This window comes from Struthio camelus, chromosome 17 (assembly GCF_040807025.1).
Source record: "Struthio camelus isolate bStrCam1 chromosome 17, bStrCam1.hap1, whole genome shotgun sequence".
In the NCBI taxonomy this organism is placed as follows: Eukaryota; Metazoa; Chordata; class Aves; order Struthioniformes; family Struthionidae; genus Struthio; species Struthio camelus.
In genome coordinates, this window is record NC_090958.1 from 18,064,561 (window position 1) to 18,086,841 (window position 22,281).

The 22,281-nt window shown below is 40.2% G+C and overlaps 1 protein-coding gene across 1 annotated transcript; it reads right to left on the reverse strand.

The window, feature by feature from the left end:
* Positions 1-247: 247 nt before the first annotated feature.
* PPP1CC (protein phosphatase 1 catalytic subunit gamma) lies at positions 248-19,197 on the reverse strand. Its single transcript, XM_068911103.1, has 7 exons — positions 18,856-19,197; positions 7,831-7,962; positions 6,391-6,621; positions 3,740-3,844; positions 2,583-2,806; positions 1,905-2,039; positions 248-1,435 (listed from the first exon to the last, which is right to left on the reverse strand). The coding sequence occupies exons 1-7, from the start codon at positions 18,908-18,910 to the stop codon at positions 1,346-1,348; spliced, it is 972 nt and encodes a 323-aa protein (XP_068767204.1). The 5' UTR covers positions 18,911-19,197; the 3' UTR covers positions 248-1,345.
* Between the last annotated feature and the right edge of the window lie 3,084 nt (positions 19,198-22,281).

Consider the following 22,281-nt stretch of genomic DNA (forward strand, 5'->3'; position numbering starts at 1 on the left):
CAGCAGCATAATGCCTGAGCCCTCCTCACATTTGGTGGGAAGGTGCCTGTATTTTCAAGGGCAATGTCTGCATTACAGCTTCAAACTGGATCTGAATCAAATACCCTTTTAAAAGCAAACATCCAGAGCTTGTAGCTTAGACAAGACCAAGCCAAAAATTTGTGGGTTTCCAGAACAATTTATTTATCTAAGTCAGGTCTTCTGATAGCAGTAGTGTATATGTTGTGATAAACTGACACTGAGAAGATTTAACAATTTCTTCATTTAATAAGTGATTTTCACTACATGGTATTGTACACTGTTATCTGTTCAAAAAAGATTAACAGTTTTTAAAAAACAAGATTCTGTGAGAGATTTGTATAAACTGGTGATCAAGATTAACTCCTCTGGTTGGCTTATCACACTATTTTCTGCGCCTCTTGTAGAACAAAGTCTTTAGGCCAAAATGCACAAAATCACTCAGGCAGATCTAGAACCATTTCTGTAACTTCCAGCTTTCTGAAACTGGCTGTCACAGGACTGATGCAATTGTAAAAAGGTCCACTCAATAGAACATATGGAAATTGTACAAAAAAGTATTTACTTTTACCATTAATAGAACAAACAGCACAGCATTTCCACTTGCTATTTCAAGTCAAGACTTCCTTATATCTCCAAGCAGAAGGCATAAACGGAAAGCCCTGCCAACTCATTGTGATGGGTCGTGTACATAGAGTTTTCTAAGCAAACTTTGGCTTCAGGAAAGAGACACAAACACTTAAAATAATGGCTTTAATTGTCATTTAAAGTATACGGAGAGGGACGTGTGTTTTAATTAAATATACATCATACCAGTGATGCTGGCAAGGTTGTTATTCCTAATGTTGACAGCAATAAAACTAACGTGTACATGACAAGACATTAAAAGAAAAGCAATCCCTTTAAAACAAATTTTAACGTAAAAAAAGTTCACAGTGGTTTGTATAAACAGTATGTGATTTCTGACAGTAACAAATTTCTATTCTCACAGCACACTAGTGCCCTCTTTAGATCCTAAAGAAAACAAGCATTTACACTACTCATTGTACAGATTCAAAAAGTCAGTTGTACAATTACCCATAATGACAGGATAAGATGCTGTGGAGTGTACAGCTGTAACACCAACGAAAGGAAAGCTTTTAAAAACTCTTTTCCTGGGAGGGAGAAAAGTCTTTCATTTGCTGTTACAACCAGCAAATGCCATTCATCAAAAGGAAAACCACAAACACATTATCTATTTTGAGCAAGCTGAACAGTACACATTACAGTTTTAAAAATGGAGGTTATATACTATATTACAAGTCCCAACAAGGCAGTGCCAAATTGACTATTTCTTTGCTTGTTTTGTGATCATACCCCTGGGAGGCGTTACAGGTCTGCTAGCATTGGGCTTCTTTTTCTCTGCAGGTTTCAAAATCTGAAAAGATAGTTCAGTCATTTAGAAAAAGCTCTTCTTACACTCAGTCATACAAATTCATCCTCTAGTAAAAGCCCACGTACAGGTCATCTGGACAAGTCAAACTTGCCAAGAAATAAATTCCTTACCTACTCAGCTATGACATGGTTTAGACCGGCTAATCTGAGATCTTATGCCAATGGAAGCAGGAAAACAGTGAATGCTTTACTTGCACGATTTAATTCCAGGTAAGACCGTTCATCTACTCATATCAGCAGACGCTTACCACATTTTTAAATATACCTGGAGTGAAAACATAGCACTATCTACGTTTTTGCTTTTGTTAGCGTAGTCACGCTTTAAGTTTGCTTTTTTCAACTTACATTCTACTGGTACAAAACCATACTTGCTTCAAATAGAACTTTACAGATATAAAACGTTACTGAGACCACACTAGCTAGGAAGTAAAAATCTTAAGATTTTATAATACCTGAAAGGAGCACATTAGAGTTTCATCCACACTCATCATGGCACCCGCGTTATCAAATTCTCCACAGTAATTTGGGGCAGAAAAGAGAGTTACCAACTGCCTTTTTGCAAAAAACTCATATCCATCTTCAACAACCTTTAAAGAGAAAAGCCCAAGTATTAGGTTGGACAACGCCCTACCACAGTGTGCAAAGTAACAAATCCTAAATGGTACACATCCAAGCCAGCACGTACAGCTCAGAAAAGATTAGTTACAGCATCACTAATGGAGCCAGTAGCTGAAAGGCTGGCTAGGTCTAAGCAGCAGAAGTTCCAAACTCTTATATCAAAACAGGAAGAACAATCCCAGGATCCAGTTCAGTGAAGGGTCCATTAGCAGGGAGAACAACAGGATTCTGCCAGGTGCAAGATAATCTTGTTCAAGAGTCAGAGCCACAGCTTTTATGCGTTAAGAAAAAAAACTCCTAACAAGGGTTATTCAACACTGGAACAAGTTGCCCAGAAAAGTAGTGGAATAGCAATTCTAGCAGATCCTTGACTGGACCAGGTCCTGAGCAACTTGGTCTTACACTTAAGTTTACCCTGTTATGGAGTACGTGGGTAGGAGTGGAACAAATGATCACCTCGGGTCTCTTCCAATCTAAACTACTGTATGGTTTAACGCATAAGATTTAAATACCTGATGAGCTCTACATATGAGATCCAAATCATGTTTATGGAGAAATTTAGCAACTACTTCTGCACCAAACGTGAAGGACACTCCTCTGTCATTTTCACCCCATCCTAAGACATCTTTGTCAGGATCAGACCATAAGAGATCACAAAGAAGACCTTGGTCTGGTACATCAGTGGGGCGCATAATTCGTCTTATCTGTTCCATTGACTGAAGGTCTGGTGACAAGCCTGTGCAGAGTCAAGACATACAAGCAATTCACATTTTATTCCAATTTTGTTCTGTAACACTGACACATGGATTAAGACAAAAATAACTTTATATTCAAACTGATTCATTATTGTACTTTTATATAGTTCAATAGCAATGTTAACAGGCTTTTTTAATCTAGCATTTGTTTTAAAGCTTCTGTAACTGAAGATGAGTCACTTTTTAGAAGACTTACTGAGAGCAAGATAAGCAAAGCCATTTTCACATTTTACAGGGTTACAATAACCTCACTGCAATAATTTGCAAGCAAACATCTGTTAAAAGTGCTGTTAAGTAATAGAGACATTAATACTAGAAATCATAGGGGATGCCAATTTTATAGAACAGGCCTAGTAAGATGAAACACAATACCAAAGAGATTTCATACTGTTTTTCACCGTTATCTCCCTGGGCAACTGTAATTCTTTGCAAATGATAAACATTTAAACTGCAATACATATTTCACTACTTTTGTACAAAGCAAGTATCACATAGCATAGCTGAGCCAATTTCTACAGACCGAACTCCAAAATACATCCTGTTTTCAGAATTTACACAAGTCTCTCAGGTCATGTCATTCTATAAAAACTATGAGGATTCTTTACTTGAAAGGAGATCCTAATTAAATACATAAAAAAAATTAGTTAGAAGAAAAGCCGATTGTGTCTGAAGTTACAAAACTTCCAGCTCAATTTTGAGATTCGTGAAACTTACTCTAACCTAGCTCAACCCTATCTCATACGTGAACCAAGGCAGAGGAAAAAAACAAATGCATCAGAGTTTCGAAAATGAGGAATAAGACAAAAATCAATGTTTGCCAACAGTGAAAGAGCACACAATGTAAACATGAAACCGCCACGATTTATACTCAATATTAGAGTCTCTCAAGTATCAACCAAGGAAGCACTACCTACCTCCATGACAGCAGAATATTTTCTCATCCACAATAGCTGCAATTGGTAAACAATTAAAACAGTCTGTGAAGGTTTTCCACAGCTTAATATTATATCTTCTCTTACCTAGAAAGATATTTTGAGGAAAAAACAGTAAAAACGCTTTTCTAGTGCTAACTACAAACAACTTAATAGGGCCATCTTAATTTTACCAACATTTGCAAAAGGTTAGCAATAAAGCCTACACACAATTTACCTTCTTGGATACCCACTGATGTACCGTATTGCTTTTAAGAAAGTTGCAAGCTCTCTCTCACACTGTGAGAGGGTAAAGAAATGAAGCTCTAAAGCAGCTCTGAGCAGTACAAGTCTGTTTAAGACTTGCATTCTACTTTCAGAGGACAGACTCTCCAGCCCCAACCTTGCTCTGGAAGATTATTCCTTGGAGAATCTGATCCATTTCAGAAAAATGTCATTTGCTGTTTTCTTCAGTAGAAGATAGCACTTCTTTGAAATCATTTGTTCTTTAAAACTCTGCTAGTACTTTACCACATAAGGTCTCTCTAGGCTAAGAAATAGGACTGAATAATGAAACTGCTACAGCTTCACTTTCCAAGGGACTCGCCCTACAGATATGAACTGTGAACACACTTGAGATGTGACTAAGTCTGTGATTAATCTCTGTGGAATCAGCTCTGAAACACCACATACACCTTTGTTTCATTGTTGAAAGAGAAGAGTCAGACATGGAAAGCACATTTTGTGAGCTACAAGCCAAGTGTGCCCCACAACAGAAGGTGTGAGAATGCTCAGTGCGCAATTAATGTAACAGTTTAATCTCTTCCACAGTATCTGTATTTAAGCCACATCCTTTGAAACGTATGAACATATACTTCTACTTTTCAACACAACTAGGCATAGCACTTATTATATTATGGTAAGGTTTATGCATAGTCTCCTTCATCACAATAGATCTTAATGCATTCTGTAGGGACAGAGCTGACAAATTAACAGCACAGCAGCACTAAGTTTATTCAAAAAGGAGTGCTCAGAGCCCCAAATAAATAAAGGCAAGTTTCTTAATTAAAAAGCTGATGCACTGGTTCAAGCAACTTTTACAGCAGAAGCCACCTACTGAACAAGCAAGTATCTGGCCTTAACTTCAAACACACATCATTCAAAACCGCAACAGACAGACAACAGCGAGGCTGCAATACTCTAGCCTACTATAATCTTGTAGTGATTAAAATCCCCAATGTTTATAGTAAAAAAACTTCTCACCATGATAAGAAATGGTGTTCAATATTTAAAAGCTCTCTCAATGTAAAAAAATGAAAAGCTTATTTAGCATTTTTTCTAATCTGTATTATGAGAATAAAGATTTGATGGATCAAGTCTTTATATTATGGGTAACAGGATCCAAGCAGCTGTTTGTCGGAAAACAGCCCATATACCTCCAGTAACACAAGAACACTCGTTTTATCAACTCCCCTCTGAAAAAGCATGTATAATCACCAAGACCTTATTACCATTCTATAAAGTTGTTTGAACCTCACAAGACAGAACTACCTGTAATAGCAAACAGGGAATCACCATGTCTTACTGTGTTAATATGACTAGTCTGCTTTCCCTTTGGTCTGAAGTGAAGTGCCTTTCTTCGTAGAGTATTAATGATGCTGAAAATTGACAAGCTGATTTGGAGACTGAGACCCATTAACAAAGGATGAAATTCACCCATCTCCAGATGACAATAAAAAGCCTATGCACCATCTAAGCTTAATTCTGAAGAATTCAAAGGTGAACTCCATGGGACAATCAGAGCACCTGTTTGAGGAGCATGAAGCTCTCCAAACCGTCTCTGAAGGTACACCACTGACGTTCCAACTGGTTTAAGCTCGGAGTGAAACTTAACCTGAAATCTTAACCACATTTAATGTTTCTTAAAGAATACAAAGGTCATTTGGATTCTCTACAAACATACACAACTTAACAAGTATCTACAGTCTTTCAAATAGGAAGGCAGTGGGAAGGTCTTTAAGCTATGAAATATGTCAGTACTGAAAATTTCACATATGCTTTGCCCAGCTTATGAAAGGGAGGGAGATGCTGGGGTTTTTGGCTTAAAACAGGGCGTGATACAGCAGGATTGGTTTCAGGTCCTCCAGAAAAGAACGACAAACCGTTTTTGTTTTTATTTTTATATTTTTACATTACAAAGTTACAGATCTTAATTAGATTGCAAGCACTGTAAGATAATCGTGATAAAGAACAGTCCAGTCTAAGTTATAACGCAAGTATACACCAGCATCATTTTAGCTCGGATGAAAGAAACAGAGGTGAACTGCAAAGCATACATGAAGTAAAATTTTCTCTCTTCTGATTAGATTATCCAACCATAAGAACTTGAACAATATGTAGCAGTAAAAACAGTTAACTAACCTAGCGGCTAATTAAAACCACGCAATTGCACACTGCTTTGTATTGTAAGGATCAGAATACAAGAGGATCACTTAAAGGACAGATTTCCCTGGCTAAAATAAGCCAAGGGGTCACCTGAACAGTGCAAAGGTAACTGCAAGTTAAGAAATCTAACACTGGAAGACTTGGAAACACCAAGCACCTGCCAACCTGCTTTCTGAAGTCATAAAAATAGACACACATGCATTACTTACATTCATCATAAAATCCATAAATTCTATTGATGCTAGCACATTCATGGTTCCCTCTGAGGAGGAAAAAATTCTCCGGATATTTGATTTTGTAGGCCAGTAAGAGACAAATTGTTTCTAAAGATTGTTTTCCTCTGTCAACATAATCACCAAGAAATAGGTAGTTGCTTTCTGGTGGAAAACCTCCATACTCAAAGAGTCGAAGCAAGTCATAGTATTGTCCATGGATATCACCTATAAAGAGTATTCATAAACGGCACGTAAGTGCTACTTTGCTACATTCTTTGATTAATTCTAGAGAAACAGCAAACAAAACTTCAGAAACAGGAAAAGCATGTAGTTCCATATTGTTTGCAACATATTTTAAAATTATGCAGTTTTTATCTTAATACATGCCAGATTACCACATTCAGAAATCTGGCACAATTCAACTGCACTAAGAGCAAGCATGTAGCTACTTAAAAAGTCACATGTGTGGATCAAACCAAGATTCCAAAAAGCCAATTCTACACATTCAAACTAAAAATCTAACATCCAGTTAAGTTCTTTACTTGACTAAGGGCTGTAAGATAAGAACCTTTACTTCCTTCTTGTTACCTCCAGGTAGCATTAGTGATGTTGACTACTCACAGAATTTGCTTTCCTCTGTACCATTCATATTTTCTTGAAACACTGAGTAATTCAAATCCTAGCAATTTTGTTGGCTCAAAAGTAAAATTGGTATTTCTGCTTTTGTTTTGATTCACGCTTTTGTTTCTGGCAAGGATAACACTAAATCACTATTTTTGAACTACCACATATTACAAATATTGAACAAGTTACTTCAGTTTGAAGTAAATCCTGTGTGTTAGCACAAGATAAAATACCATTTGCTGGAAGCTTTTTAAAAGTGCATTTACTGGGTCTTTTGACATTTGTCATTCTTTTAGCATAACTAGACATGTACATGTGTGCAAAATGAACACACCACTGTGTACAAGTTTAGTGAAACGAAACCAGAAAGTCAGTCCTAGAAAAGGTGTAGAATCCAAAGTTTCCAGGAGGACTTTGTAAAACTTTGTCAAACTATTGTTCTGCTAACTCTCTGAATAGCAGCTACAATCAACTGTTTTGGTTCTCCTTTGCTTCTCTTTATTCAATCATGACTGGGCTGATCATTATCTCATCTGTATAAAAAACACTTTCCAAAACTCTGCCCAAATCCCTTTCCCAATAGACCTGGTAAAACTGGACTGGTTACTTTTTGGCTTTGGGTTTTTGATCCCCACTTCCATTCCCACGTTTGTTACCTCATCCAGCATGGGTTTAATTTTCCTTTTGCTACAATCATTTATTAGTTCACCTGTCAAAAAGCAGCACCTTGCATTTGTTCTCGTCTTAGTATGTCTGCACCCATCCGAAAACCTCAAAAGCCAAGCATCAAATCAAAATCACGTGACTTACCACATATTTTAAGCGGAGCTTCAAGTTCTAGGAGAATAGGCTGACTGAGAAAGATTTCTCTGGATTTCAAGCACAGTCCTCTAATTTCATTCTCTTGAAGTTGGACATTTTTACCTGGTTTTGATCCTCTCACTGTCAGAAGAATTCAGAAGTCAGTTATCCAAATCAACAATATCCCTAGTGCTATTTCAAGAACCTGACTAAATGCCATTGTAAAATAGAATGAGAAGATAACAGCATAACATCAGTTTGCTACCCTGAAACTGAACTGCCATTATTACCAGAAAAAGGGTATTGTGTTGTTTCAGTTGTATGTTGTTTCATCTAACAGAACTCTTCACTCAGTATTTCCCCTATTAAATTTCATATTTTAAATAGAATCACTTTAGTGCTAAGTTAGTTATAAAACACATCCTGGATAATGTGACTATGCTTTTCAAAATGAAGTTATGTGCTTGTTCTCAGTAAAGCCGTCTGAACCTGAGAAAATGAAGTGCCCTGTTTAATTGCGGACAGCATGGCTCAAAAGTACAAGTTTCCCTCAACTACTATCTAACCCTGCCCACCAAGGCAGTTTCTAAAGAAACAGCATCACCGTACCAATAAATGCTGTAGTGTCCCATTCTACACTGCAGCTAGCAAACATGGAAGAAAAGTCTATAATTGAAAAGTCAGCACTATACATAAGGAAACATATCTTCTGATCAGAACGTCACAACAGCTCCTCAGAACGCGTAGCCTACTTGACAAAAGATTATCAAAAATATTGCTACCAAGTATTTTGTACGAATTACAAGAGAACCAATCCACCAGGAGACTGGTTTTTCTAGTACAAGTGATTTTAAGAGACATGTAGCAGAAGACCTTCATCTTTCCACCTCTTTCTACAGAATTTTACTGCACTGCTATGCTTTAAAATGTAAGTTTTCTATTATAATGGAGTCTATGACTGCAGAAGTCTCCTCCAAATTACTATGAACACTTAAAATAAGTTTAAACCGGCACAAATGTACTATCCTTTTCACATGGGGACAACCACAAAAATACAAAGATGTCTGTTACTACTTCCCCACCACCACCAGGAGGTTACTTTAGACTATGCCAGTATAGTTGAAGCAGTTAGGTCATGAGTAAGCTGAAAAGTAAACAATTCAAGTTAGCCCCAAAATTCATCACTAGGAAAAAATTATGTTCCCATTTAAGTGAAGAGAGCATCCAAATCACATAACCTTTATGAAATGGAAAGTTTCATTCTAATTACGGATCATAAGTTTTAGAAGTTCTGTGACTACATTTGTTTTAGAAGGTTTCTGTATCTCCCACCATCAGAATTTCCAGCTTCTTAGCTGTGCCTAATCAATGTTTGTGTAGCCAAGGAACGTAGCAAAGGAGAAGGCTGAGAGGAAAAAGGAGTGAGCCTGAGGAAAAAGGGGGCCAGGACCAAAGGCAGAACTCTTCTCCCCCAGTCAGTTGTGTTTACAGGAAAAATTAGGATTCAAAGTTAGAAATGTGTCTAGAATGTTAAAAACCCTCTGACAGAAGCTCAGAAAAAGCTCCACGTAATATCAGCACACTTCTGTTTGTCAGGTATGCAGCCAAAATAACTCAAAACCTATCTACTATAATTCCTCTTCAGGAAAATTTTTTAAACACATTAAAATCGAACCAAGTTGACCAAGGTGATAAAGTCCACAACAAGGCTGATAGGGAGTCATTAACACCGCTAATACTTTGAGCCGTTTCATCTATTGCTTAGACAGGGAGCCCAGAGAAACTCATCTGTATTGCAAAAAACAAGTACTGCTTTTTCTACATCACTTCTCCATCTTTTCTCTCCTTACCACTGCCTTTGAACAAAAGAAAAAACAAGACAGTTAGAGACCTATCTCCCAGCCTCAGATCTGGTTTTGCTTTTTTTTTTTTTTAATCCTTCATTCCTTCCCCAATCTCCTCACCCTTTGCACTGCAACAATCCAGAACGGTTGGCTCCCTTTAAAACCTGCCAATACTTCTTCAAAACCAGCAGGAGCTCTGAACTACTTGTTACCTCACTCTTTCCTAGTCTGGACACCAAGGACCCCAGCTTGGCCTGAACAAGTTTGTACTGTAACCAGTAGAGTTCTCCCTCTGTTTATCTGATCGCCTCTTCCCCCTCCTCTGTTCCTGTCGCACAGACAAACAAAGGACATTTCTATGGCAGCCATTCCACAACTAAGGCTAAAGTGCATGCAACAGCAGAAGAGCAGTGACCACATTGTTTATACCACAGTTAGGATAACACTAAATAATAAAAAATTAGGATTGTGCCTTCACTGGCAAAACTTACAAAATATTATCTGGTGTCAAAACCAGTGATGATGGAGCACTGATAAGGCTGAAGCAAAAACCTCGAAACAAATTCCAGTAAGATTATGGAACAACAGGAGTAATCTACTACAATATAATCCCTTTGTTCAGCCACATAAAGGCAGAACGATCTCAAAACTTCAGCCTCCAATGCCTGGAAACACCCTGACTCACTTCTACAAACAAAATTACTATACTAGCAGTGTCATCTAGTTCGGCTACTTACTGTGTATGAACTGGATGGCATTAAGACTGAAGAACCTAAGGTCTTATCCAAAAAAGCTCAGTCCTTAGTTGGAAGGAAAAGGAAAAAAGCAAGCAATAAGCCTAAACTCCTTTCAAATACAAGAACTGATGCATTACCTTCTTGGATCCATAAACAACTTTAAGTACTGTGTCAGGCTAATTCCCTTGCTACTGTTAATCTCACAGTGAGAAATCTGGAAGCTACAGATGACTCTGAACTCAGTAGTGCCCCTGTGGACCTCATAGTATATAAAATTAAGAAGTGAGAATAGCGATAGGAAAAAAAAACAGGGAGAAGGAGGCTTTAGGAAGAGGAAGAACAAACAGCCGAGTTCCAAAGGAATTACAATTTCTCATTAGCACAAAATTTTTCTACCTCTTTGTGCAAGCCTCTGATCAAAAACAGAAGGCACCGTACAATCACTGTGCATGCATCTTATCTACACTAAGAGAAAATAGTGATTGCATAACATCCATCAATAAAATTAAGTGTCATTTGGACCCTATCAGTTAGCACCTACAACAGCGTTACTACCAACACAATTCTTTCCTGCATACTGACTCATACCCCAGAGACCCTAGTCATTCTAGCGCTGTCTGTACTAGAAAATCACTGACAACGCTCTAAAACACATAACCTTTCTTCAAATAAGTTTCAAAACTGACCTTCAGTTCAAATCACAATGTGTACTGACAGTGACATTAAGTTAATTGTGGGTCAAGAGTCACAGCTTTAACAATGCTATCATTCAAGCATTATCTGCTCTCATATTATTCACTGCCTATGTATTATCACTCAGCAATGACATTACACGGGAATGCTGGAATTACCACTCAACTTCAAGTCTTCCATTAAAAATATTTGAAGTAATGAAGCATATAAATGAAAGTTAGATCTTTGCCACAGCAGTTTATCATGCATGAAGCTTTTCAGCCATACAGTAATTTTCCAAACACTTCCTGAGCAATGAGCAAGTTGCTCAAAATGTCAAATAACCAGAAGCAATACAGAACAGAAATTTATAGAAAAAAGTGATCAGCTAACTGAAATATAAATGTTAATTTTTCTGACTCCTAAATATTACAGCTCAACTTTGGTTTTAGAGATAAATGCGATATACTTGTGCTTAAGACTTTTTTGAGAAGGCAAAAACGCAACTTTCCATGATTTGGTCTTCTTAGAAACTGCTATAATCAAACCCTTTAACTCACATTCATAAATTAAAAAGTACAATAAAAATAGAAAATATATGCTATACACTGAGACACTAACGCTTATGAATAAAGCGAATGCATTCACTTTTGCTAAAGACTGAATGAAAATCTGAACACCGTCTGCTTCAGATACAGGCTTCTGATATATTTTCATTGGAACAGTACAACCTTCATGCAGCTTTAGTCACTTGGTTGTAGAAAACCTTGATAGGATGAAATGATGCTTTGTTGCCAGAAGTTTATATAAACTCACTGGCACAGATGTCAGAAGGACCGAAAAATAGGAAAATTTGATTCAGTTCTGTAATACGCTGCCTGCCAATGACATTTCAAACACTACTGTCCAACATGGAATCAGCACAGAAAAAATTAAAGTGTTCAATTTCTTCTAACATTGACCTACATCCTGAGAAACTGCAAAAATTATTTTTGGCTTCGGAAGAATCAAATATGCAGCAGAAGTGTATGCTGGCTTGAGAAATCTATATTTTTAGTGCAAGGATTCTCTCATCCATGCTGAAAGAGCTGGCAAGGAAATGCAGGATATTCAGTCTCAATGAATCCTTAAGAGGTTTCTCTGACTAAGTCTTCAAGACTTAGTCCCACTAAGAAGAGCAAAAATAATATGCTATGAGAAATAAAGTGTTTACAGTTTCTGTTCACTGCTTTGGACAAAACAAGGCAGCTCGTACTGAGATTAGACAATACAATACTAATTAGCAGCTTGGCCATGAGGTTGAAAAGGCGGCTCTACAGTACTGTACACACACATTTGTTCTTGCAATACCTAAAAAAATAATCTGGGGCAGCTGAACAAGCTAAAACTTAATCAGCTGAGAAAAGAGCCCATTTCAAACACTATTTCATTTCTCTCCTGCCTCAACATACTGTTGCACTATTTTCAGACAGTAACATATTCCCTCTTTTAGGCAGAGATGCACTTTTAAATATCATTTTCTGAGAGCCTGAACTACAGTATCCACTATGGGAGGTCCTCTACTAGCGAGTAAAATGCTCTCTACTGCACAAGCATGAAAGGTTTTGGAAAGTAAGCTCTCCACTGGATGGAAAGACTAAAGAAAAGATCACTCCCTGGAGCCTGCATGATCTCTGCAGAGGTATTCTTCCAAGTCACAGACTGAGCTAGAAAAATCTTACCGCTTCTACGGATGTGGGCTGTGGACCAGCCTAGCTCATCTGAGGGAGAGCAGTACATCTGTTGCCCAGTTTAAGCCTTAAGAGTCACGTTTTAGAGCTTTTCATTTCTCATACTTTAAGACGGAGCCCAAGTCCCAGTTTTCGGGGCAATGTGACCTTCACGCATACTTCTCTTCACTCTGTGCTACTCCAGGCTAACACACTTTCTGAGTGTTATGAAACTCAACACACTTCCTCACAGCCTGTCCAAAAAGCAAATCAATAGGTTCCTACTATTAAAATTAATATTGCACATTCCAAGACAAAGAGAAAGACTGCCAGAAAGCAACAACGGATAGATTGTAGCTACCTACTCTAAAATGAACGCAGTACCACACCAGTCCAGCAGAGGGAGAAAGGAAGTTAAGCAAGAAGAGGAAACTGCATCCATCTGCTTCGTTCGGGGCAAGTAAACAGAACTACCACAAAGGATAGCGGCACCTGCCAGGAAAAGCTAAAACTCTGTTATGTCTAGGATAACTTGTACGCATTTCTTTGTGAAGGGTACGTCAGGAACTGTGGGTTCTAGCATAGAAGACAGTACAACAGACTGTATGGCACACCACTGCTAGCGTTTACCAATATTCATAGTTTGCTGCTATATCATTTAATGAAGGCAAATGCTTTTATAAGAATAAGTGCATTAGCTCATTCAAGGGTAATATGAAAGGGAGGGATACTTAGGAAAGAGTTAATTCTTCCAGTCTTTATTCAAAAATATTAGAAATGCAGTGGTCCAAATGTCTTATTTTCCTTTAATACTATGTTAAAAGAAACAATTAAAACGCTGTCAACTACAGTGCTAGACTCAAGTTGTCGCACAGAAAATGCTTTAAAGAAAATAGCCTATCAGCAATTCAGCTCGTTTTTAGCTCATTAAACAAGTCTTTCTCAATTTTGCCATATATTTTATGTGAAGATGCCTGCAATCCTAAAGACATCTCCAAAAATATTGCAGGTCGTTTTTATCTTAACAGTTTCTTGTGACAGGTCCACATTCAGTTTTGCACCATGGGCACACAAAGGGAATAAATAACTTGAAAGGGATTGATATAAAGGAGGTTTTAGTTTACTTCAGGCACTACCAACTTTGATCAGATCATTTCGAATTCAAAACTGAAGCTGAAAAGCAACTCCTCAGTGCTCAAGCCTCTCTATGAAAAAGTTCTAGTCTACTCTTTTTAGTATGACAAAATTTACAGAAGCGTTATCAAACGGAAGACTTTGCATGACTGCAAATTTTCATCTTGTAAAGTACTTCCACACCGGAGACAGCTATGTAGCAACAGGCACTCAATTCAATCACACCAATCCAGCTACTCAGAGATGACAAATGCCTACACTTTACTGATTAGGTAACAAAGGCAGAATTTAACTGACTTATCTGAATCCGCACCAGTGATAGGAATCTAATCCTTGTCTTCCATATGCAGAGTTCCTATTTCCGTTATTAGAAACCGCTGCAACACAGCAGGAAACAATTAACTTTAAGCAATAAGCCACTGAAAACTAGAGGATTTGAAGTCAGCAAGTGCTGCTTGTCTATAAGAAACTATCAGAGTATCCCAATCCACCAAGGAGTGAAATCTGACCGAGTTGCAGAGTAGGGTCTGTGAGGACCAGACACAGCCTGCCTCAGTCGATGAAACTGACCAGAAAATCCCTCAGGCTTGCATTAAACAGAAAGATGTAAAAAATTAAAGAAATGCACTTGTAAGAGATAGTTTCTGTTGCCAGCAACAGCAAAAGTTTATATCCATATTCTTTGGCTCAACTATTTTTAATAACTGGAAGAGCCTTCTCCCCCATTTAAAGTAAATTAGATAGAGTATATCCTTGACAGCTATACAACAGGCTTTACCAAGAATAGAAATCAGTGGGTGTGTAAACAAGAAAGTTTGAAGACTGAGAGAGTCTTTCTGCCTGTTTTAGTGCACTAAGCAGGATTTCAGTTTTCAGAAAGGCTACCCATTCTGACCTTACATGGCTTTATCCAAAGTAGCCTCCATTCATTACCTACACCTCTCCCTTAATAGCAATTGCAGAAGCTATAACATAGAAAAGATTTTCAGAGACATATACTTCAACTTGGGTTCCACTTACATATCTTGAAATTGTGTTATTTTACCTTGTTACAGTAAGACTAGTACATTTCAGTCTTGCTTTCTAGATAGGTGACTATGAGCTCCACTTTCAAACCAGACCCTACCTACATTATCTGTGTGAAAAGCTGCCAACAGACTAGACGAAGGAAGCAGTTAAGGGGCTCAAGTTATAGAAACGACCTCTGACACGAAACAGAAAGGAAACCATGCTCACACTCAGGGAATCTTGGGATCTCTTTTCACAGATTCTTTGCCTGCAGTAGAGCAGGAATTCTGCCATTTCCTGGAACTCTTTCCATGACTATACAGATGCTCCTAACTCTTCATCTTACAGGGAGCTTTGCCGGCATTTTTCTTGACTCCTGGCAGTTCCGATTTAGAAGACATATACAGCTGCAAGCTCAGAACTATTAATTTTACAAGTGGTTACTGCCTACAATACTCCTTCCAGGAGAAGGATAATTTGCCCTCAAGTTTATCCTTTCTTATTCCTCAGTAAAGTGAGCTTGCTCTATTATATTTGAGCCTATATCCGCTATCAAAGACATTGAGGAAACATTTCAATACTCAATGGAGCATACTGTTATTTACTATACTCTGGAAAGCCTTGCTCTTGTGAAAATCATTGCTAGGAAAGTTACTAGAAGTGACAAAATTAGACAAACTGTTCCTAGTAGAATATAACCCTCATTAGCAAAGGAGTAAGGCAAATAAAATATAAATTCAATTACAACAAAAAAAAGATCACTATGTTCAATGTTTTCATCAAGCCGCTCTCCAAGGTTGAGAACAATGTCACTGAAAAAATGTTTTTGGTGACATTTCAATGCCAAATGGCTCTGTACTATAAACATTTGGAGAAAAAAAGACTCTCCAAATATTTACCTTAGAATGAGAAGCCAAATAGATGCTTCCAAGCCTTTTAAAGGATAATCTAGTAATTTCAGCTAAATAGCCTAATGTGGGTGGGATATATCAACTATTTGGGGAAAAAGTAAGAATAATGTCATTTGATAAGAACAATTGTCTCAATTTTTATAAGAGGAGATGGCAGAATAGAAAGCAAGTAAAACCCCCTCACAAATACATTATTAATACCCTATATTAAGAACAAAAGCTAGAGTAATTTATTATTCACCATTTAACCACTTCACTCCACCTGGACAATTAGACTAGATTCACTACCTGCTTAACTCTTTGGGTCTCATCCAACAGTGCAATACACCAAGACATATTATAAAATACAAATATCCACTATTTTCTTACCGATTTGAAATATTTCATAAAGTATCTCCATAACATTGATTTTATTACCTTTAAAAAGGAAGAAGGGATTACTGCCACATTACATATTCATATCTTTACTTTTTTTTAAGCAAAATCACCTGAAATAACTGTTATAAAAATACATAAGCATACAGTTTAAAGATAGGTATAACTGGTAAAATATCAAATTGATTTAAAAATTAAACCTTGAACAAGGATTTGGGCAATTCAATTTGCGAGTCAGCTAGTTATTAAAAGAGTTTTTGTAGTGAGTATGTGGTTGGCTATCATTTTAATCAGTGCAGAATCCAGCCCGAAAAGGGAGCAGAATCCTGGGTACAGACATACCAAACTTTATATAACTGAACATGATGCAATTCTACTAAAACTGCACTGAAAAAGAACTATATTGAAAAAGAACACTACACTACATACAAATGTCTTAAATTTCTCATGCTCAGTCCAAATCTAAAAAGGATTAAAAATTCTCTTACACACACCCTTTAGATTTTTGGTTTTTTTGATACCACGCAGAGCTGCCCTTTAGATCAATCTTGTCATCTACCTAGCTGTATCTTAATAACCTCAGGAAACAGATGAGTCAAGAAAATTTCAAACAACTACAGAGAGAATGGCGTTTGCACAGTAATTCACACAATTTAGCAGTCTATCAAGAATGCAGCACTAGCCCAAACGCATTATCATTTTGCCCTCTCTGGAAAAAAAAGAAATTGTCACAAAGGTCAACCATTGCTCTAAGAAAGCTGTATTATACCTTATATAATATATTTTCAATAAGCAATAAACAAGACAAATATATAGGTGTAAATATGCCATGGGTTATTAACATTCATAATTGTTTTAAATACCAAAAGACATTTGTTGCCCCAAGAAATCAGAAATTCTAACTAAAATGTCAAAGTAAAAAAATTATTTCAGTTCTGACAGCTGACGCAACCCTAGGTAATAATATCTTTTGTTACACAGTCATCTCAAAGATCTTGTCAGTGAAGCTTCTGAAACCTCATTTATAAGCTCTCATCTCTCAATGTACAATACTTATACAAGCCAGGTAAGAATTTAACATATTGATATAATACATCTTATTACTTGTTGAAATCCAGAACAAGGGAAATAATTCAAATTATTCAGACCTTTTTTAGGCTTATTTCAAGTCTTTGATATTAGTAACTTGCACTTTGAGAAAACTGCATGAGTTGCATTACAGCAAATCAAATAAAAATTATACTATCTGCAATAAAATTAAGCATCTATTAATATGTCACCAAGCATGTAACACACAGGACCTGATACCTACAAAGTGTATTAGAGCATCAGGAAAACACTGGTTTAAATTACAGACAGAAGCCTCCAAACAACTTAAATCAGGAGAGTTTAAACTGGCAACAAGCAAAACCTAAAACAGATCAGAGAAAAAACACTATTTACTTTTCTTCATTCTAGCTGAACAATCCCAAAATACACCCGCTGGATTTGTAATCCCAACCAATTTTATAGAAGCACTATTGCCCCTTTGCCTTGCCTATTATTATTCGGGTCATGACATTTAGTGAAATTTTACAAGAAAAAAATTGGGAGAGCGCTCAAAGGCATTTCTTCACTATTTGTCTCAGCAAAATCTTGGATGACTTTGTGCCAAACAAAAAAGTTAAATGCCTGACCAAGCTCTTCAAGCAAAAATCCAGATGAGATGCCTGCTCTGACACACTTAAAATGAGGCTGGATCAGTCTAGCTTCCTTCTCTAAATAATTATAATCTTTCTTGGTGCTAGGAAGAAAATTTGTCATCGGCTGCTTCTCAACCTTTTGCCCTAGGAAAGATTAGCTGACAATTCTAACCTGATCCTGACCCTTACAACCAAAGGGAAGACGCTGCTGACACCTCCTGCAACATCTAGATTTTCCTTAGATGTTGAACTCCATTCAACTCTTTTCAACCCAAAGCACTAGCGATACAGGACAATAAGCCCTTCCAAATATCGTCTAAAACAGAGCAAAGGCCAACCTGTAATTCGCGTTTTAAAAGCCACCATATGTTACGCGTTAAGACCTAAAGTCTAATGGTAGTACTAATGCAAGCAGTTAATCAGCGCTAAAAATATGATACCCTGAACCCAGGTAAGTCCCCTGTCGACTTTCTGAAAAGCTGCCTCGACAGACTCTTTAAACATGGGAAGGCTTAATTTCCAGAGCCCCACGACTACCTAGCGAAGCCCAGACCCCGTGCGCGTGTAGCGAAGGCAAGCTTAAGCATTCAGGTTTTTAAACACTCCCCTACGAAAACCTTACTCAGCTAAGCATCTCCGTAGAGCTGCAGGGCTGGAGGAGGGGGCCAGCCGGCGGGTCTCAGCCCTGCACCGGGAGGACCCAGGGGATGGGAGGGCAGGGACGGCTCGGGAAACATGAGGGCTAGGGGAGAAGTTGGGGCCGGAGGGCAGGGGCGCCCGGGCCGGCGGCGGCGCCGAGCCCCGGCAAGACAAAGCGCCTCGGCGCCCCTCCATTTTGGTGCCCCGGCCCCAGCGGGCGCTCAGGGGCCGGGGCAGCCCCGCGGCGGAGCCGGCGGTGGGCTCGGGGGCACCGGCTCGGCCTCCGCCCCCTCCCCGGGCTCCCCCCGCGCCCGGACCCTCACCCTCCAGCAGCCGTTGGATGATGCTGTCGATGTTCAGCTTGTCTATATCCGCCATCGCCTCTCAGCGGCCGGGCGGACCCCTCCCCGCGGCTCCCCTCCCTCCGCTCGCTGCTTGGCCGGCCTGACTTCTCTCCTCGGTCTCTCTCGTCTTTTCCCTTCCTTTTCTCCTCCCCGCGCTCCTTCTTCCCTCTCTCGCTCCGTCCCCCCCCCGCCCCCCCTCGGCCGCCGCTCTCAGCAGAGACCCAGCACTGAACAAAATGGCCGCCTTCCCCTCAGCGAGCGCGGCCGGCGCACGGATACTACAGGCGCGACGCGGCTCACCGGAAACCCTTTATAGGCAGCGCGGGAAGCACGCGGAGGAGGGCGGGGCGGCGCGTCACGGCGTGCTGCACGCGCGGGATCCTTCCGCCGCCGCGAAGAGGCGAAATAGTCCGGCGCGAGCGGGCGCCGCGCGTGTGCGGCCTCGCGTGTGCGGCGCCGCGGCCGGGCTGCGCCTGGCGGGCGCTAGGCCCTTGGCAGGGAGCCGTTGATGCGGCTCCCACGAGGGGTTTTTCCCTTCGGCCCTGCCCCACGGCCGAGGCCCGCCGCGGCCAGCTGCCCCCCGTGAGGCGAGGCGCAGGCCGGGCCCCTCGGCCTCACCTGCCCGGCCCGCAAAACGGGGCGAAATAACACCGAGCGCGGGTGTTTTCCCTCGCCGAAACGCGGCAGCGGGGCGCCGAGGCCCGGCCGGCGCGCGGTCACGCCAAGCTGCCTCGCCGCAGCGGCTCTGGGCGCTCGTGCGAGGGGCTCTGCGGCGGGCGCGCGCCCTTAGGCCTCCGAGTAACGTGGTGCGTGCGGCTCTCCCCGGGCGACTGCTTTTAAGTACCGCTGTGCAGCGCTTTGAAATCCTTAGGGGGCCGGCCGGGGAAATGAGCGTTTTTTTTTTTTTTCCAGAGCGCCTTGCTGTTTTATTTCACATTTCCATTATTATTTTATTCGTGCATGGCAAAGGCTTGGCCGCGAGCAATTAAGCGAGGTTCTGCTCGTAAATTGGATCGCGTTTGCAAGGGAGATGGGGCTGTGCAGGCCTTTGCTAGCGTTCAGTCTGCATCTCTGATTGAATATTGTTTAATTGCTTTATTTACTCCTACTTTAATTTGCAGGGATGGCTGTGTCAACCACTTTCCTCCTCCCCGTGTGCGTTGCTCATGCTATGCATGCCAGATTCCTCATGCTGACAGTTACATAATACTCATATAACAGTTTATTACCGTGGTGGGGCCAGAGCAGAGTTCAGGTTCGGGAGGGTGATAAAGCAAAGGACTTGCAGCCTCAGCACACCTTGGAGGCAGCGTGAGGGAGGAAAGGAGAGGGCGCAGAGCCAGGCGGTCTGCGACGCGGGCGCCTGGCCGTTGCCAAACGCGGCTTCGACATTCGAGTTCCCCGAGCGAGCGCTTTATCGTAATGAGCGCGCCCGAGCCCGTACGCTAATCTCGGTCACACTGGTGTAAGCCCAAAGCAACCCCGCTGCAGACAATAGCGTTACTCCAGGTTTACTTCAACGTGACAGCATTTGCAGATTTACATCTATTCCTGGGCTGCGCCTTCCCAGGGGCAGCCTCCCCTCCCTGGCTCTTTCGCACCAAAGGCTTTCCTTTCAAATCCCGGCTAATTCTGTGGGGCAGGTTTTTCTCTAGCAAACTCCTTTGGACTTAACTGAATTGTTCAAAGAGGGAAATTGGTGCTGCGTTTCCAGAGAAACCTTCCTGTCCTTGTTTTCTTTGCTGGAAATGTCTTCATCTTATCTCATCCTTCAGCTGTTACTCCCTCTCCCCTGACGCCCTCCCCTAGGACCAGTCCTGCACGGATCTGAGCACCTTCTGCGGCACGCTGAGTCCCTTTCACTCCTGTTAATGCTCGGGGAAATTGGGGGGGGGAGCTCAGCACCTTCCAGCATGTGACCCAGGAGATTTAATCCTCTGCGCATGGAAATTTATCGGGAACATCACACTCCTGGAAGGAAGGATCAGGCCCTTCAGAGGAGACTATATCTCACTTGATGAACCAAATCAGGCAAGGTTCAGAGCACCATCAATTTGCGTTAGAAGAGGCATAGCAAAGGGGAAGTGAGAGAAGTGACAGAGCGAGGGAAATATATTCAGACCCCAATATCACCTTGATAACCGGCCTGCTTTGCTGCAGCTCTGCTCCTGGGTCTCGGCAGCAGCTGGGAACGCTTGGTCTCCTGTTCGGAGGGGAAACTGTATTTTTGCACAAGGTCTTTTGCATTTACATTTTTGCTATATCAACACAAAAAATGAGAACGCTTACTTAACAGCAGTAAACTCCATGCGAGCCACAGTTATTAAAAAGCCACCACAATGTTATTTTTTAATAAGCTAATTTTTCTCTGCTGAAAATAACAAGCCTCACCCCACAACAGCTTCTCTTGATTAAAAAAGGGACACAGCCAAGGTGTTAAATATCCTGAAACTATTTTTTTCCTCCAGTGTTGCTCAGAACAATGATTTATTTCTAGAGGGGGAACAATGAGGGATATCCCTTTGCCCTTAAACGCTGCATGCAGACTTGAAGCGTTTGATAATTCTCAACTTAGAGTTCATATATTTCCCCCTTCCTTGTATTTGTCTACAGTTTGCATTATAGTTTGCTAAATACACGATGATGTACGATTTATCTTGCTTGCAGCTGTGAGACCTTTGTGTCTCGTCCTCCCTCCCCTCCTGAAATTCCACAAATAAATCACTGCTTGAGTAACATTCCTTGGAAGCCTCAGGATAAAATATCTTTCCCTCCTGATTTGTCCTCCTCATGTCATGCATATACTACTTTGCTTATTGTAGGGTTGCTCGTATTCTGGGCTGTTGGGGGATAGGATGTATAAATATCTTTATATACTTATATATATATATATATATATATACACATGTATAGATAATCATGAAACGCTCCTTTTTTTTTGTTCCAGTATGTAGGTGGATCCTAAGAAATGCGAGTCACCCACGCTTCCCCTTGCTTTAGATTACATATTTGCTAAGTCCGTGAAATTCAATGTGTTTGTGTACATTTTAAACAAAGATCTACAAGGGCTGTTCAAACACTGGAAGAATAAAAAATGTGGGGCAAATGTTGTTTCTCCTGACTAGATATTCAGATATGATTTAAATGTTTTCATAGCTCGTACTGTTTGCATCCAGATAGCCTGCTGTTATGATCAAGATAAACTTTTTATGGATGCCTCTTATTCCTGATGCCTAAAGTATTTCACTGACCCCAAAATTTTGGATGTTGCCAGAGTCTGGGGGCAGACGGTGGCAATTTTTCAGGCAAACGAAGAGCAGCTGGGCAGTGCCATGAGGCTGCTTTGGAGATGTAGGGGTCTGTGTTCTGCTTGGAAAGGAGTCGGTGACGCAGAATCAGGTATTT

Bases quoted from the DNA above. Each gene is read 5' to 3' on its own strand.
- PPP1CC (XM_068911103.1), bottom strand. From the start codon at position 18,910: ATGGCGGATATAGACAAGCTGAACATCGACAGCATCATCCAACGGCTG. The intron at 7,963-18,855 runs GTGAGGGTCCGG...TTCTTCTGACAG, and splicing joins CATCCAACGGCTGCTGGAGG to TGAGAGGATCAAAACCAGGT. The intron at 2,807-3,739 runs GTAGGTAGTGCT...GACTCTGCACAG, and splicing joins AATATTCTGCTGTCATGGAG to GCTTGTCACCAGACCTTCAG.